The 15,413-nt window shown below is 39.1% G+C and overlaps 1 protein-coding gene across 7 annotated transcripts in view; it reads right to left on the reverse strand.

The window, feature by feature from the left end:
* The window catches only part of Phtf2 (putative homeodomain transcription factor 2), a 107,121-nt gene that overhangs the window by 66,106 nt on the left and 25,602 nt on the right, over positions 1–15,413 (reverse strand). For all 7 annotated transcript variants that reach the window (XR_005283760.1, XM_038315416.1, XM_038315413.1 and 4 more), the window contains one exon: positions 11,993–12,072. Coding sequence is in view for 6 of the 7 variants with exons in the window: in XM_038315416.1 (XP_038171344.1) it covers positions 11,993–12,037 (45 nt within the window). In the remaining variant the exon portion in view is untranslated. The remainder of the gene's footprint in view (positions 1–11,992; positions 12,073–15,413) is intronic.

Genomic DNA, 15,413 nt, shown 5'->3' on the forward strand with positions numbered 1-15,413 from the left:
TGAGTCTGAGGCCGTCCTGGACCACACCGAGGTTGTAGGCTAGACTGGGTGCACCCTGTCTCAAAAACAAAACAAAAAAACAATACTACCTTAAATCTTTTACACTAAACATATAGGCGAATCTGAATATGATGCCTCAAAGACCTTAAAAATAAATTTTATATCTTCTATTAATATTTTCTCTTAGCCCAGGACCTTCAGACTCAGGTAAAGCACGCGTCTGTCTGACTCTGGAAGTGCTGTTGGTGACAGCCCAGACGGCTACTGCTGGGGAACAGCCCAGGACTCTGTTCACGCGTGAGTCGTTCTGTGCACCAAGTACAGAAACTACTATACTAGTTCAGAAAGGAAAGCCCTGTCACTCACAGTGCAGCTGACGAGAATCTCTAGAGTGGACCTTTTAAAGGGCAAGAAAATTAACTCCCTGATCTTTCAATCTCTCAATTTTTTTTTTTTTTTTGTCTGCAGATATAACCTGAATGACTTTTTGTTGTTGTTTGAATTTGGGGGTTTATTTGTTTGGCTTTACTGCTGCTGCTGCTGCTGCTGCTGCTGCTGCTGCTGCTGCTATTGGTGATGACGATGCTGTTTCTTTCAAGACCAGGTCTTATTAGGTAGCCCGGGAACTCAGAGGGTCCTCTCGTCTCAACCTGTGGAGTATTGAAACTATAGCCAAGTGCTACCACAATGAACTAGAAAGGGTAACTTCCAGTTTACACTTCCTCTCTGAGTTTGATTCTCTAGTAAAAAGACTCCAGCATAAGGTGCCCTCAAATAGGAGCGTGGTAACCTCCAGCGAGACAGCAAGACAAAGAAAGGAAGAGTAAGTCAGCAAAACCGAGCCATGGAGCCCAGGCCCTTTAGCTGCGGGTCTGGGAACAAGACCCGGGCAACAGTAAACGGTGTCCGAATACACAGCAACGAGACTGACTTCAAAACCAAACAGGAAGTATCCAAACATCCCTGGTAGCACCACAGGTGCTGCACACACAACCTCCCTGCAGCTGTGGTTCTCAACACGAACACGCAGCCTGCATTGCGTACGCTGTCCTGCCGCTGACAACTACTTCTATTATGAACTGTATGTTCTCACGACACTAATAGTTTCCTGCTCTTTATGGAATCACGATGCTATAATGGTTAACTGACAAACCTATATGGGTTAAACAATGGTCTTTAACAACAGAGAAACTACAGGCTTAAGAACAACTGGTACAGAAGCAACTAGATGCTCAGCATGTTGAAGAATCACCAACCCTTGGAATGCTCCTGTATTTGTTGTTAAAAAGAAATCAGGAAAATGGAGACTGGTGACAGATCTGAGAGCTGTTGGTAAGGTCATTCAGCCAATGGGCCCTCTATGATCTGGAATTCCTCTGCCTTCCATATTGCCTAAAGGATGGCCTCTCATAGTTATTGACTTAAAAGATTGTATAGTTATTGATTTAAAAGGCTGAGAAAGAACTTCATTTTACCTTTACAAGAAAAAGACAGAGAAAAATTTGCCTTCACAATGCCTACTTATTATAATTCTCAATCTAATAAAAGATATCAATGGAGGATCCTCCTACAGGTAACGTTAAATATTCCGACCCTGTGCCAATATTTGGTAAGTCAACCATTGGAAATAATACGTAAGCAATTTCCTAAATCTATATTTTATCATTACATGGACGACATCTTGCTATCTGATTCAAATGTAGATACTTTAGAAAGAATGTTTGGGGGGCTGCAGAGATGGCTCAGGGGTTAAGAGCACTGGCTGCTCTTCTAGAGGTCTTGAGTTCAATTCCCAGCAACCACATGGTGGCTCACAGCCATCTGCAATGAGATCTGGCGCCCTCTTCTGGCCTGCAGACATACATAGAGGCAGAATGTTGCATACACAATAAATAAGTTCTTAAAAAAAAAAATGTTTGAAGTAAAGAAAGTTTTGCCTAGTTGGGGATTACAAATTGCTCCTGAAAAAACAAAGAGGAGTTGCTATCAATTATCTAACTTATAAAACAGGTTTACAGAAAATTAAAATATAAAAAGCACAAATTAGGACAAATTGATTGCAGACTCCTATTGACTTCCAAAGATAGCTAGGAGCCATTTCCAATCTATGGCCCATTTCTGGGATAACACCTGATCAAATAACTCATTTAAACAAAGCCTTAGATGGTGACAAGGACTTACTTAAACAGTCCCAGGGAATCAACAGCTGAGAAAGAACTGACTGTCAATAAACAGAAGTTACAGGAGGCACATGTGGATCGTGAGGATCCGAATTCTAACTGCATTCCGGTCATATCACCCTCCAAATATTCCCCTACAGGAATTTTAATACAGAGGAAAGATGTTATCTTAAAATGGGTCTTTTTACCACATAAACTTGGTAAAAAATTAAAATCTTATGTGGAAAAGTTCTCTGAATTAATTATATAAGGAAAACTGAGACTTCATCAATACAATATTTTACTAGTGATGAAATTAAAAAATTATGGGAAGACAATGAACCCTGACAAAGAGTATGTACTAATTTTTTGGGAGAGATTAATAACAACTATCCCAAAAGTGATAGAATGAACCTTATAAAGAGAACTACTTGGATTCTTCCCCAAATTGTACCAGATGCACCAATAACTGGAGCCCCTATATTCTATATTGAAGCAAATAAAGCAAAAAAAAGCAGGTTACAAATCAGAAGAATTAAGTAAGGTAGAACAAAGCCCTTATAATTCTGTCCAAAAGGCAGAATTATATGCTATTCTCATGGTGCTAAGAGATTTTAAAGAACCTCTCAATATAGTTACAGATTTGCAATATGCAGAAAGAGTTGTTTCGGTTATTTAAACCATTGAATTTATAGCAGATAACAGAATTGACTTAATTGCTTATTCAGGTTCAACATAAAATCAGGAATAGGCTTTGTCCCATATATATAACACATATCTGATCCCATATGGGTCTGCCAGGTCCTCTAGCACGAGAAAAAAAGAAATGGATCAATTATTGATTGAAAATGTGCTGAAGCCTCAGAATTCCATTAAAAAAAAAAAAACCATGTCAACAGCAAAGGTTTAAGAAAGAACTTCTCTATTAAATGACAATGAGCTAAGGAGATTATAAGATGTCCAATTTGTTCTTTATATAAGCAAACACTACCTGCAGGAAGTAATCCAAAGGGCACTCAAAGGAATGAGATATGGCAGATGGATGTGTTCCACTTTGTAGAATTTGAAAAATTAAAATATATACACCACACCATTGACACCTATTCAGGTTTTCAATGGGCTACTACTTTGAGTTCAGAAAAGGCTGATTTGGTAATCACACGTTTACTAGAAGTTATGACCATCACGGGTATAACTGCACAAATAAATGCAGACAATAGTACAGCATATGTCTCTAAGAAAACAGTTTTTTTGCTTAATATAAAGCATATTACAGGTATACCACACAATCCTACAGGTCAGGCAGTTATAAAAAGATCAAATTGAACTATAAAAGATATGTGAAATAAGCAGGAAGGGATGAAAACTTCCCCAAAAATAGATTGCATAATGCTTTATTAACCTTGAATAGTTTCAATGCTAATTGGGAAGGAACAATAGCAGCAGAGAGACATTGGATAATAGAAAAAACTTCTGAATTAAATCAACCGGTATATTTCAAGGATATGCTGACTGTAGTGGGGTGCTGTGGGCTGCATTCCCGCCCGGCTCCCAGCCACCTGGTTAGCTTAGCTCTGGAAACAACAACACACAAACTGCATTCATTTAAACACTGCCTGGCCCATTAGTTCCAGCCTCTTACTCACATCTTGATTAACCTATATCTAATAATCTGTGTAGCACCACAAAGTAGTGCCTTACCGGGAAGATTCTAGCGTACATCCATCTTGGGCTGGAGCTTCATCGCGTCTCTCTCCCTGAGGAGGCACAGCAGTCTGCCTCAGAGAGGCAAGGCATGGCGATTTATCTCACTTAGGAGAGGTGTGGCATCTGACTGAGCCATTTACCTCACTTCCTTTTTTCTGTTCTGTCTTCTCCACCCACCTAAGGGCTGGCCAAGGCAGTTTCTTTATTAAAACAGAAGACCCTCCCACATCATGCTGACCTCAGAATGGAAACCAGGAAATGTGTTACTTTGGAGAAGGGGCTTTGCTCTGCTCTTGTCTCCACAGGAGAAGATAAACTATAGATACCATCAAAATTAATAAAGATTCTGTTTGACAAGGAAAAATCTTTTGATAAAGGGAAATGACAGCTCATTCACAGAGGTGACAATCCTACAGTACGTAAGGAATCCTCATAATGGTTGGGGCAGGGTTCTGTTTTTGTCTTTGCAGGAAAATGCACATCTTTGAAAAGTCAAGAGACCTTGAACATCCATTAAAGAAGAAAAGATAGCTATCTAGAATCATCAAGCAAAGAGAAATCTGACATGATATCCATATCCTCTGAAGAGTAAGATCTTACTGTCATACATAGTTGCCATTAATTAAAACTCAAAGCTGGCTTTGGAGTTGGACAGTGGCTATTCTTCTCTAAATCCAAGCATGCTGTTAAAAGAAAAATTGGGATATGGTATCAGGAGCCACTGGATATGGGGCAGAAGAAAGATAAAATTTAGGGACTACTATTATCAAACTTTACTTTCAAACAACTTTGCTTCTCCCCATACCTATTTTTGTCTCTATGGTACCTTTTGTTGAATATATGTCGATATGAATAATGTTTATGTTTTCCACAATGAACAATAAATTTTCAAGCAGTAATCTTTGAAGCTTCCAGGAAGAAGATGGGACCCCAAAGCAATGGTTCCACCTGGTTAATATGTCATGCTGACATGGTTTTGGGTTGCAAACTGCTCGAGATGATTTCAACTTGGCTAGCTGACATGTTGTACCCTCTTATGACATTCTGTCCAGAACTTCAAATTAGAACTTCAGAATAACCCTATCAACTACTCAGAGACTATCTGCAATTATACCAGACAGTAATCTTAAAACTTAATCATTATTTTATTTTTTACAGGATCCTATAGAAATAACATTATCCTCATGACAGATGGAAGTTAATTTTAGAAAACAATGTCCCTTCTCCCAACAAAGTTTGTCCTCAGGACTAGGGACATTATCAGGGATTGGTTATAAGTGGTAGAGAGTTGGGGTGGAAATGAAGTAGGCTCAGAAATCTCTCTTGAAAAAAAAAATGGGGAGAGGAATTGATGGGATGGTATAATAGGTATATCAGTGTGAGCTTACACTAATAGTAATAGTAATAGTGAAATTACTTATGAGATATTATTTATAGGCAATTTACATTGGCATAGATTCTTGTGTATTGAAACAAATTCAAATTATATTTGTTATATTGAATATACTCCTATTTCTGTTTATATTATTTGTACACCTATGCAAAGTTATTTTGTCAGATTGTATGCATGCATGTTTCTGTCTCTGCTTAAGACATTTTGTATACTGATACAATTTTAAGATATATTTATCATATTACATTATATATTTCTACCTCTGATCAAAATACTTATACATTGTTTACATTTTCAGGTCATTGTCCTCATTTGCTGCACATTTGTTTAAAGACTGTTTAATTTTTTAATATAAAGACTTGGTCTTTAAGATACATAGATATTAAGAACTACAGGTCAATAGTCATCCATGTTTGTCACACTTATAGTTAGACTAATCAGGTTCTTTAGATGCATAGACTGTATTCTGCATGGATAGGTAATCTTTATACACTTCAAAGAACTGTAGAATATGGCATTTAAGTAACTTGAGATTTTGTTGATGTCAGACACAATTGGTCCTGGTAGTAGCAATCTATTCCCAAGAGAATGTTGGACACCAAAGACACTCCCCTTGGGGCTTGTTTTCTTCTTGGCAAAACTGGCCTTTGGGCAAAGAACTGCCCCTGCCTCGACCACTGACAAAATGCATGGTGTCCAGACTGGACAAGTAGGATTCAAGCAAAAAGACTGCCAGATCTTGCCAAGACAGGGTAAGACAGTTTTACAAATTTTCCTGCCTCTAAAATTGGTCTGTCAGATACTCTAGGCCTTCGCCAAAGTTGGCTGCCCCCGTGCTGCACGAGACTTTGAGTGATCGCTCAGGTCATTTCTTGTTCCTCTTGGCTTGATTGCACTTCCTAGTTACTCACGTAACATTGCCCTTCTTAGGTCTTTGATGGGGTTGAAGACTAGATACTCATAATTACGTTTTTTCTCATGAGTTAGCCAAGACATTTTTAATATAAGGCTTAGACTCCTTAGGATAGGGTGATTACTGAAACACTGAGTATACGTTTTTTGTTGGATGTTGATCAAGCTGGTTGTAAATCTAATTTTTATGTATGTTTTTGCCTCATACAAAAGGGGGAGGTAACTGTGGGAACTCCTTCAGCCAATAGCCTTTACATTACCGGCCCACTTTGGGCGTGGTCTTATGTACCATAAATGCAGACAAAAAGTGTGTGGGATCTCTTGGCTGCTGGATTCAGTTCCAGTTCCCAGCAGATGCAAAGGACTACAGATTGCTACCCTTTCTATGAGTTTTTCCCTAAATAAATAAACAAACCTTTTTATACTCCATTCTGGGCTATTCTAGATCTCTTTTGTACACCAACATTTAGGGACTACAGACAATAAAATTTTCTATTCAAGTTGAAACTCTTCCAACAGTGAGAAAAGTCAAGTTGAAAACCCAATTTATCCCAGTGCTCTAGAGAAAAAGAAGTGTCCAGGTCAGCCTCCATAACACACATATGTTCTGCTTGGTAAGGGAACGTTAACTCTAGAGAAGCTCAGAAGAAAAATGCAGCAGACACACACATCTGGTGGTGCCCTGCAGTTGGGATTCAGTCAACACTGAGGTAAGCCTAACCATTCTGCATGTTTTACCTTTTAAGCCAATACAATGTTCCCCTCTCAAAATAATGTGCGTTGCATCAGTTTTACAAAAAAAAAAAAAAAAAAAAAAAAGCTTAAGAGACACAAGAAAGATCATGTAAAAGATAAATAGCAATCATCTGGGGACTTGACAACAGACTTAATTTTGGGTTTTTTTGTGGTTTTGTTGTTGTTTGTTTATTTGTTTTCTGAGACAGGTTTCTCTATAGATTTGGTGCCTGTCTTGGAACTAGCTCTTATAGACCAGGCTGACCTCGAACTCACAGAGATCTACTGCCTATGCCTCCCGAGTGCTGGGATTAAAGGTATGCATCACCACCACCTGGCTGAGACATAATATTCTTAGCCATCTGTATGGCTCTCTACAAGTGACCACTGCGAATTGCCCTATAATTACCCTTACATACGCACAGGAAACAGTGCACTTGTACACACACAAGGCGCATTTACACAGCCTGACTTAACTAAGAAAGCAGAAGATTTAAAGTTCCCAACTACTTATAATTAACACCAGTTGTCAGTCAAGTTCATGTTGTTACTTAGGATAGTTTATTTAAGTTAATAAATGAATCCCCTCCTCTGGACTAACATTAAAACCCACAGAACATTCATCTGCTGGACTTGAGATGGCTTAGCAGTTAAAAGTGTATACTGAGCTTGCAGAACCAAAGCTGGGTTCCTAGAACCCGCATCAAGCAACTCAAAACCACATACATATGGGGTCCAATGACCTCTTCAGGCCTTCATGAGTACCACATGTGAGAAACATACATGGACAGGCGCATTCATATAAAAACAGAGAGACACATACAAACACATAAAAATTTTTCTTTAAAAAACCACACAATTTAAAGCATGTTTTATTGTTGGCCACTGTTCTTCCTCAAGTCTTTATTTCTCATATTACCTGGTTATAATGTTGGTTAGTAACGCTTTTCTTTGCTATTAATTTGGGGGCACTGTACATCAATCTTCTTTTATACACTTATCTCCTGAAAACAACTTTGTTTTCTCTCACTTGACTGTATATTCATAGAACCTGATTTTCTTAGTTATGGTTTCTATTGCTGTCAGAGACAGCATGGCTGTGGCAACTCTTATAAAGGAAACCATTTACTTGGGGCTGACAGTTCAGAGGTTCAGTCCAGTGTCATCACGTGAGCTGAGAAGCATGGTGGCATGCAGGCAGACATGGTGCTAGGAAGGAGCTCAGAGTTGAACATCTTGATCCAGGGACCAGGAAGAGACTTAAGCTTCTGAGGCAAAGGCTGCCCCCAGTAACAAACTTCCTCCAAAAAGTCACACCTACTCCAACAAGGCCACATCCACCTAGCAGTGCCAACTCCCTATGAGCCTATGGGGGCCACTTCCTTTCAAACCACCACTTATTATCATTGGATCTTTCAAAATTCTAGTGTGTCAATTACCTTTGGCTTGATATTTAGGATTCCTTCCCACAGATAGTCTCTCACTTCAGAAATCAGAAATGCAAAGATGAAAGAATAGTTTTATAACATTCAGCTGTCTGATTATTAACCTGAAACTGTCTGGCTTCTCTCCTGATGTCATTTGTGTTGCTTACTTTGTTCTGCAAGATAACTAAACACTGTTTCTAACAACATGAACTTTCCAATTGTTCATGACTATGAATGAAGGTTAAACCCAGATTATAAAGAACTACAGATTAGTTAGCTCCCAAGGCCAGTACCCAAGAAACACGTGAGAATTATGGTCTTCCATGAGGAAGAGCCTCCATGCTGATGCATAAGGGAATCATCAAAGGAGGTGAGGCCAACACGCTGTCTTATGTGGAGCAGTGCATCCAGTGTTAAGTCAGTGTGTCCCACTTGTCAGAGAGCTAAACTCTATAACTACTGAAGTTATATAATCCAGGACGTATTAAGCAGCATTCCAAATCAAATGTGATATTCTATATGTGCAAATACTAAATACATTTTCCCAAAAATTACATCCTTAGCTTTCTTTACTATTTCAGAAGGACTTCTGATTAAAAATATGTTGAGAACCATTATCTGATCAATCTTTTAAAAAGTGCTAATTGGAGCTCAAAGAAATAATTGTTTATGCTCAAATAATCAGCAACTGTCAAGTTCTCAAGGTTTCTTAAGTACTACGGCACTTTTAAAAGGCTTTCATTTCAAAACCAAATCTGTCTGAACAAAGACCTGTGAGAGGAACTCTTAAGCTAGACTTCAACAAGCACAGCATCGGAGAGCATCCTGCAGGAATACAGAAAATTCTAGGAAAACCATTCCCAAGAAGGAGAAATGTGAATGAGTGCGATGAGAAGATGTTAGTCTCATCAGAGTCTTCAAAAAGAATTTGAAAAACCATGCCAAAAAATAAGTCATATACACTGGTATAGCATAAATTCTAATTATTCTTAATAATAAAAAACTCAGAATCAGATATAGAGGTTAATGCTGGAAGGTCAGAGAAGCAGAATAGCCAACCACTAGAGAGTTTTTACCTCTACCAATGCTTACGTTGAAGGGGTGATCCTGTCTCAACAAATCCTCAAAATGAATGCTGTCTCCATGAAACCTCACCCTGCATGCTCAGATTGAATCCTCAGACTGCATCTGAGCTTCTGTCTCCTCCTGTCTTCTATTCCTCTCTCCTCCCAGCCATCACTCCTGTCTCCATCTCCCTAGTGCTAGGATTGGAGGAGTGAGATCCCAACTGCTGGGATCACCTTTGTGTGAACTTTTAGACAGGTTCAATATCGTGTAGCCCAGGGTGGTCTTGAACTCACAGAGATCCATTTGCTTCTGTCTCCTGAGTGCTGGGACTAAAAGTGGGTGTCACCACTGTCTGGCCTCTTATGGCTAACTAGTGGCTTAGCTCTGCACTGATTTTCAAGCAAGCTTTATTTGTTAGACTACAAACAAAATATACTGCACACTGGAAATATTGCTACAGTATATTATAGGGCACTGTTATAAATCAAACACAAAAAAAAATCATGTAAATAATGAACACATTTAATCAGAACCTTTAGTCACTGCCAACAGTAGAATACTCAGGGAGAGCTTACTAAAACCAAAAAGCAAACAAAAAACAACCAGAGTCTGGTTTACTGTAGTCATACATCAACAAGTAACATTACAATAAAATGACCAAGACAAGACAAGGTAGACAGTATTATTTAAAGGGCACTATTGCCCCATGTGATATGAGGTGTCATCAAGCAGTTTAATGACTAAGGTCTATGGTCAACTCTAGAAGATTTTGCAAGTGATGTCTTATGAGAAGGCAGGCAAAGCCACACCAGCTCACGACACTGTCTTCTGACGCTTGCATACAACAATGGCCGAACTGAATGACTATAAAAACTTCACAAACTTCAGAAACGAAAACCTCTGTTATCTACCTTTATACAAAGGCATGCCAATCCTAATTCGGAGCACTGCGCTGCTTATCTCCAGCCTTCCGCGAAGGGCAGTATCCTCCAAAGGTAACTATGACAACTGAATCTCACACCCAGCATTGCCATCCCTCTCCTGGAGCTCTATGGTGATTCAGGATGGCAGACTTTGGCTTGAGAGCCAGAGAGCTAGCGACTGCCTCAAGGTAAAGACGGGGAAGCTATTAGAGAATTAGGGCTCCATTTTGTTTATCTTTTTTTACAGTAAGCCTTAAAGCAATAATCTCTGAAAGTGTTTATGTGTTTTTCTTTAAGAGAACTAAAGTTAAAAGTCAATTTATTCTGGTACCCCCACATAGAAAACACATAATTAAGTTGGTTGGTAGACTTTGTGACACCTGGGACAGCTGGGTCCCCAATGCGTACGCTGCACACGTCCAAGCATGTAGCTGAACTGAACCGCCCTCAGACAAGAACAGCGGCACTCCGCTAAGTGTGTGAGGATCCCATTACTTCAGTAAGCAAAACTTAGAAAGCTTGTAAAACTGCACATATTTGTGTTTGCTGAGACAGGGTGTCACCATGGCAGACCTGCACCTCGCTCTGGAGACCAGGCTGGCAGTGACCTCAGGGACCCGCCTGCCTCTGCTTCCCAAGGGCTGGGATCAAAGGTGCGCGCCACCACACTGGACTCAAATATTTTTTAAGAAACAAGTTTATTTAGTACATCTCAAAACACCCGTGTACTGTATGTTTGAGAATATGTATGTTTACTTAATTTCCTACTTCTAATTTCTTTGAGAATTTTATGTTTAAATTGATTAGAACTTTAAAAGTAAAGGTGAAGCTAACAGAGCCAGAGAGTGTACCGAATTTACATGTCAAGGTCAGTGCTTCCCATGAAGAGCTCTGTATGGAAATGTACTGTCAATATACATGTGTCTATCTGTGCTATATGTTACCAAGAATCAACCAACATATCCCCAAAGCAGACTACACTCTCAGATTTGTCTCATCTTTACGATGTTTTAATTATCACATAATCAATTTAAATAATTTAAAACGTGACTGGTTTTCTCCACACACTAAAGGCTTAAATATATAATTATATGTTTAATGAAAATATAGCACTGTTTTTAAGAAGTGTAAATGTGGCTAAATGGTTGAATATTTGCCTTATAAGTACAAAGCAATAGTGGGTTCAATAATGGGTATTCCCAAGAATCAAAAGAAATGTTTTAATGTGTAATAACAATTATAATTCACCACAAACACTAAAAAAATAAAAAACTAAGGCTGCTACACTTTTTTACAAAAAGCTAACTTCTATCAAGCTTTTATTTAAAAAAAACAAATTTGAAATATTTTTGTATAATTCTGCTTATACATATATAACTCTGGAGAGCTGACATAGTCCATAACTGGCAGTGATTAATCTAGCTACTTTGCTATCTTAGGGGAAAAATTAGAGGACAATTCTTATAGGCTCTATTTTTCTAATTTAAGGAAAATATAAAGAAAATGAAATTCACAGTAACATAATCCTCCTCTTTCAGTTAAAATCCCCAAAACCTATTTAGTCTTTACTTTAGGCAGTAGCTGGCTTAAATAGATAGCATAAAATACATACCAATTTGTGGAATTCAAACGCTTAAAAAAAATGGAAAGCTTTGACCATCAACTCACCTTCTTTTGATACCAGACTATAGCATCTGTGACTTTGGACGCCATTTATTCCACTGAGATTACACAGTCGTCATTTTAAGCTGTGCAGAGAGAAAACACGGACATGACTTTATTCCCGCTCTCCAGGAGTCTAACAGCATACATACATACAGAGCACTCTGGCTATCGCAAAACACCCTCCCCACTCCTGCTTTAGCAACACGTCCTCTCGAGTAAACAAAAACCAGATGTCATGATAAAGAAGTTGCTTTTGGATGGATATAGTAATTAAATATTATTAGAAAAATTACTGTTACCTAAGAAAAATAAATTTCAGAATATTTCTGGCTATGCTGGAAATTTTATCCTTATAACTAACATATAATAGAAACTAACAGGTCAGTTTTTCTCTAGTTCCGTCAAGAAGCTGGTGTCAATTACTGTTGCTAACACATGGCTTGAGAAATGACAGAATTTGGAATTGTATATTTTTATAATAAACAAAATCAAATTCACATCAACAAGTCAAGCAGATTAAATAATAAGTCAGTATTAGGAACAGAAATAGTAAGAACATGTCAGATATCACAGTTTGAGGATACTGAGAAATTTACCATCTACCGTAAGTCACCTAAGACAGACAGTTTACCATCTACCGTAAGTCACCTAGACAGTCTACCATCTACCTTACAGTCACCTAGACAGACAGTTTACCATCTACCTTACAGTCACCTAGACAGACAGTTTACCATCTACCTTACAGTCACCTAGACAGTCTACCATCTACCTTACAGTCACCTAGACAGTCTACCATCTACCTTACAGTCACCTAGACAGTCTACCATCTACCTTACAGTCACCTAGACAGTCTACCATCTACCTTACAGTCACCTAGACAGTCTACCATCTACCTTACAGTCACCTAGACAGTCTACCATCTACCTTACAGTCACCTAGACAGTCTACCATCTACCTTACAGTCACCTAGACAGTCTACCATCTACCTTACAGTCACCTAGACAGTCTACCATCTACCTTACAGTCACCTAAGACAGACATTTTCACAGCCCTACGATTTTCAGACCGACAGTGGTTAACACCAAGATACTTTCCTGGTCATAAGACAGCAATGCTAAAGACACCACCTCTGACTGTGTGGTAAGACAAACAGATTCTGGCCAGGGCACTCACTACAACCCAGCATCCTCAAAGACAACCGCCCCCCCCCTCCCAGCACTTCAGGGAAATCAGCGAGAAAAGCGCCCTAACTAGCCCATCCTATTGCAAGTAGTGGACCTACGGCTGGAGAAATGCTAGCCTGTCAGGGTAAACGCAACATCACAAATGTCACATGCCACTCTTGGGAGCATGCAGGCTTCTTGAACATATCAGGATTCAAATATAATTATTAGTTCAAATGTGAGGTAATAACCGCTAAAGTTTAAAGCACAATTTACTTAATGCTTGTATTCCTGACAGCTGCACACAAAATAATTTATTTCCTTTCCTAATGAATCAATGATTACCTTTACACTGGGCAAATCCCTAACAGATCAATGATTACCTTTACACTGGGAAAACCAGGCAAAGTCTATTTTGAAATTATTGTCAAATCACCAAACATACGGAAAGAGGGCTCAAAAAACCAAGGGATCTGATTCAAATATTGGCTCCAACATCCATTATTTAACACTGGAGAAGTTGACTAAGTTCTTTAAACTGTGGTCCCCTTCGTGTGTAAGGGGAAGAACGCATTAGCCATTACAAAGGATACACACAAGATACCTGTCGCAGAACTCAACAAATAGTACGTGCCAATTTTATTAACTTTTCTATTTAAAAATCCTTCAATCTATTAAGAAGAAAATACTTAAAGCTTCCTTTACTGTGGAAAACAATTGAGTAAAAGAATACAGTGAGGTTTTGTTGACAGCAAATATAACAATAGCTGCCTGGTTATCATAAGATCACAGCATCTCAACTACATACATGAGATTCAGAGATGCGCAAGTTCCCTCTGAGGTGTCCTTCATTTCTCTCACCACACAAACTTCTCTCACACATAAATAACAACACTGAGGGCCAGCGAGAGGGCTCAGCCGCCAGGGAAGCCAACCTGAGCCCCAGGGTCCACACAATGGAAAGAGAGAACGGATTCTGATATCAACATGTGCACCATGCTACACACGTGCCCACACGCAATAAATAAACATAAATAATAAAGACAGTATTTAAACAATGTCAACATGTGCACCATGCTACACACATGCCCACATGCAATAAATAAATAAACAAATAATAAAACAGTATTTAAACAATGTCAACATATGCACCATGCTACACACATGCCCACACACAATAAATAAATGAACATAAATAATAAAGACAGTATTTAAACAAAACCAAGGGAAAATCCTCAGTATAAATGAGGACAATGTCTGCCTCGAATAAGAAGATCTACAGAGTCAGTCTCGCTTCCTGAAGTCATTCACTCACACTAAGTGTGTACACACGTGGCAGTGTTTGTGGGCAGGAGTCTACCTTCTCATAGGTGTGAATTAGAACTCAGGATGCCAGGCTTGTGTGCAAGCAGCTAGCCTCGCCCCACCACTTCAGCAATAACCTTCCCGTGACATTGAGGGGCTCAGGACAATTCTTAGCACAGGTCTGCAACACACTGAGACAGACTTCTGACAAAGCACCCTCAACGACAAATGAATTTCAGACAAGTGAAACTTAGCAAAAGCAAAACGATAACAGATGTCAAATTAGTAAACAAAAGTAATTAATACACAACAAATGATTTTCTAGGCAATTAAAGCCTTTCCAACGTTGATTCTCCAACAGTCCAGGCTTACAGCTTATGATCTCTATTGTAACTGCTCATGCTAAATAAAGTTTTGCTAATGATAAACTATATTCAAGTGAATGAACTTGGGGTTAAAAGGAGACAGACGGATGGACGGGAGTATTAAGACCTACTGGGTACTCTGAAGCCTGTGGACGGGCTGTAGCCATACGTGTTCACGCGCACACCAGAGGTCAACATCACACATCTTCTTTGATCTTTTCTCCACTTATTTTCTAAAATACTGATTTATCTTCATTTTATGTGTATGAGAGTTTTGCAGGCTTGTATGTATGTGCACTGTGTGAGTGCCTAACAGCCACTGAGCCAGAAGAGGGGGTCATAGCCTAGAAAACTGCACTTGCTTTTATTTTGTTTTGGTTTTTTGTTTTCAGAGACAGCAGCCCTCTACGTAGCCTTGGCTGTCCTGGAACTCAATATGTAGAGCAGACATCGAACTCAGAGCTCCACCGCCTCTGCTTCCCGAGTGCTGGAACTAAAGACGTCCCGCGTGGGATTGGGAATTAACCATGGCTGTAAGCCAACCACGTGTGGACTGAGAGCACCTGGGACGAGTGCTCTGATCACCGACCC

The sequence above is a fragment of the Arvicola amphibius genome, chromosome 18 (genome assembly GCF_903992535.2).
Source record: "Arvicola amphibius chromosome 18, mArvAmp1.2, whole genome shotgun sequence".
NCBI lineage: Eukaryota > Metazoa > Chordata > Mammalia > Rodentia > Cricetidae > Arvicola > Arvicola amphibius.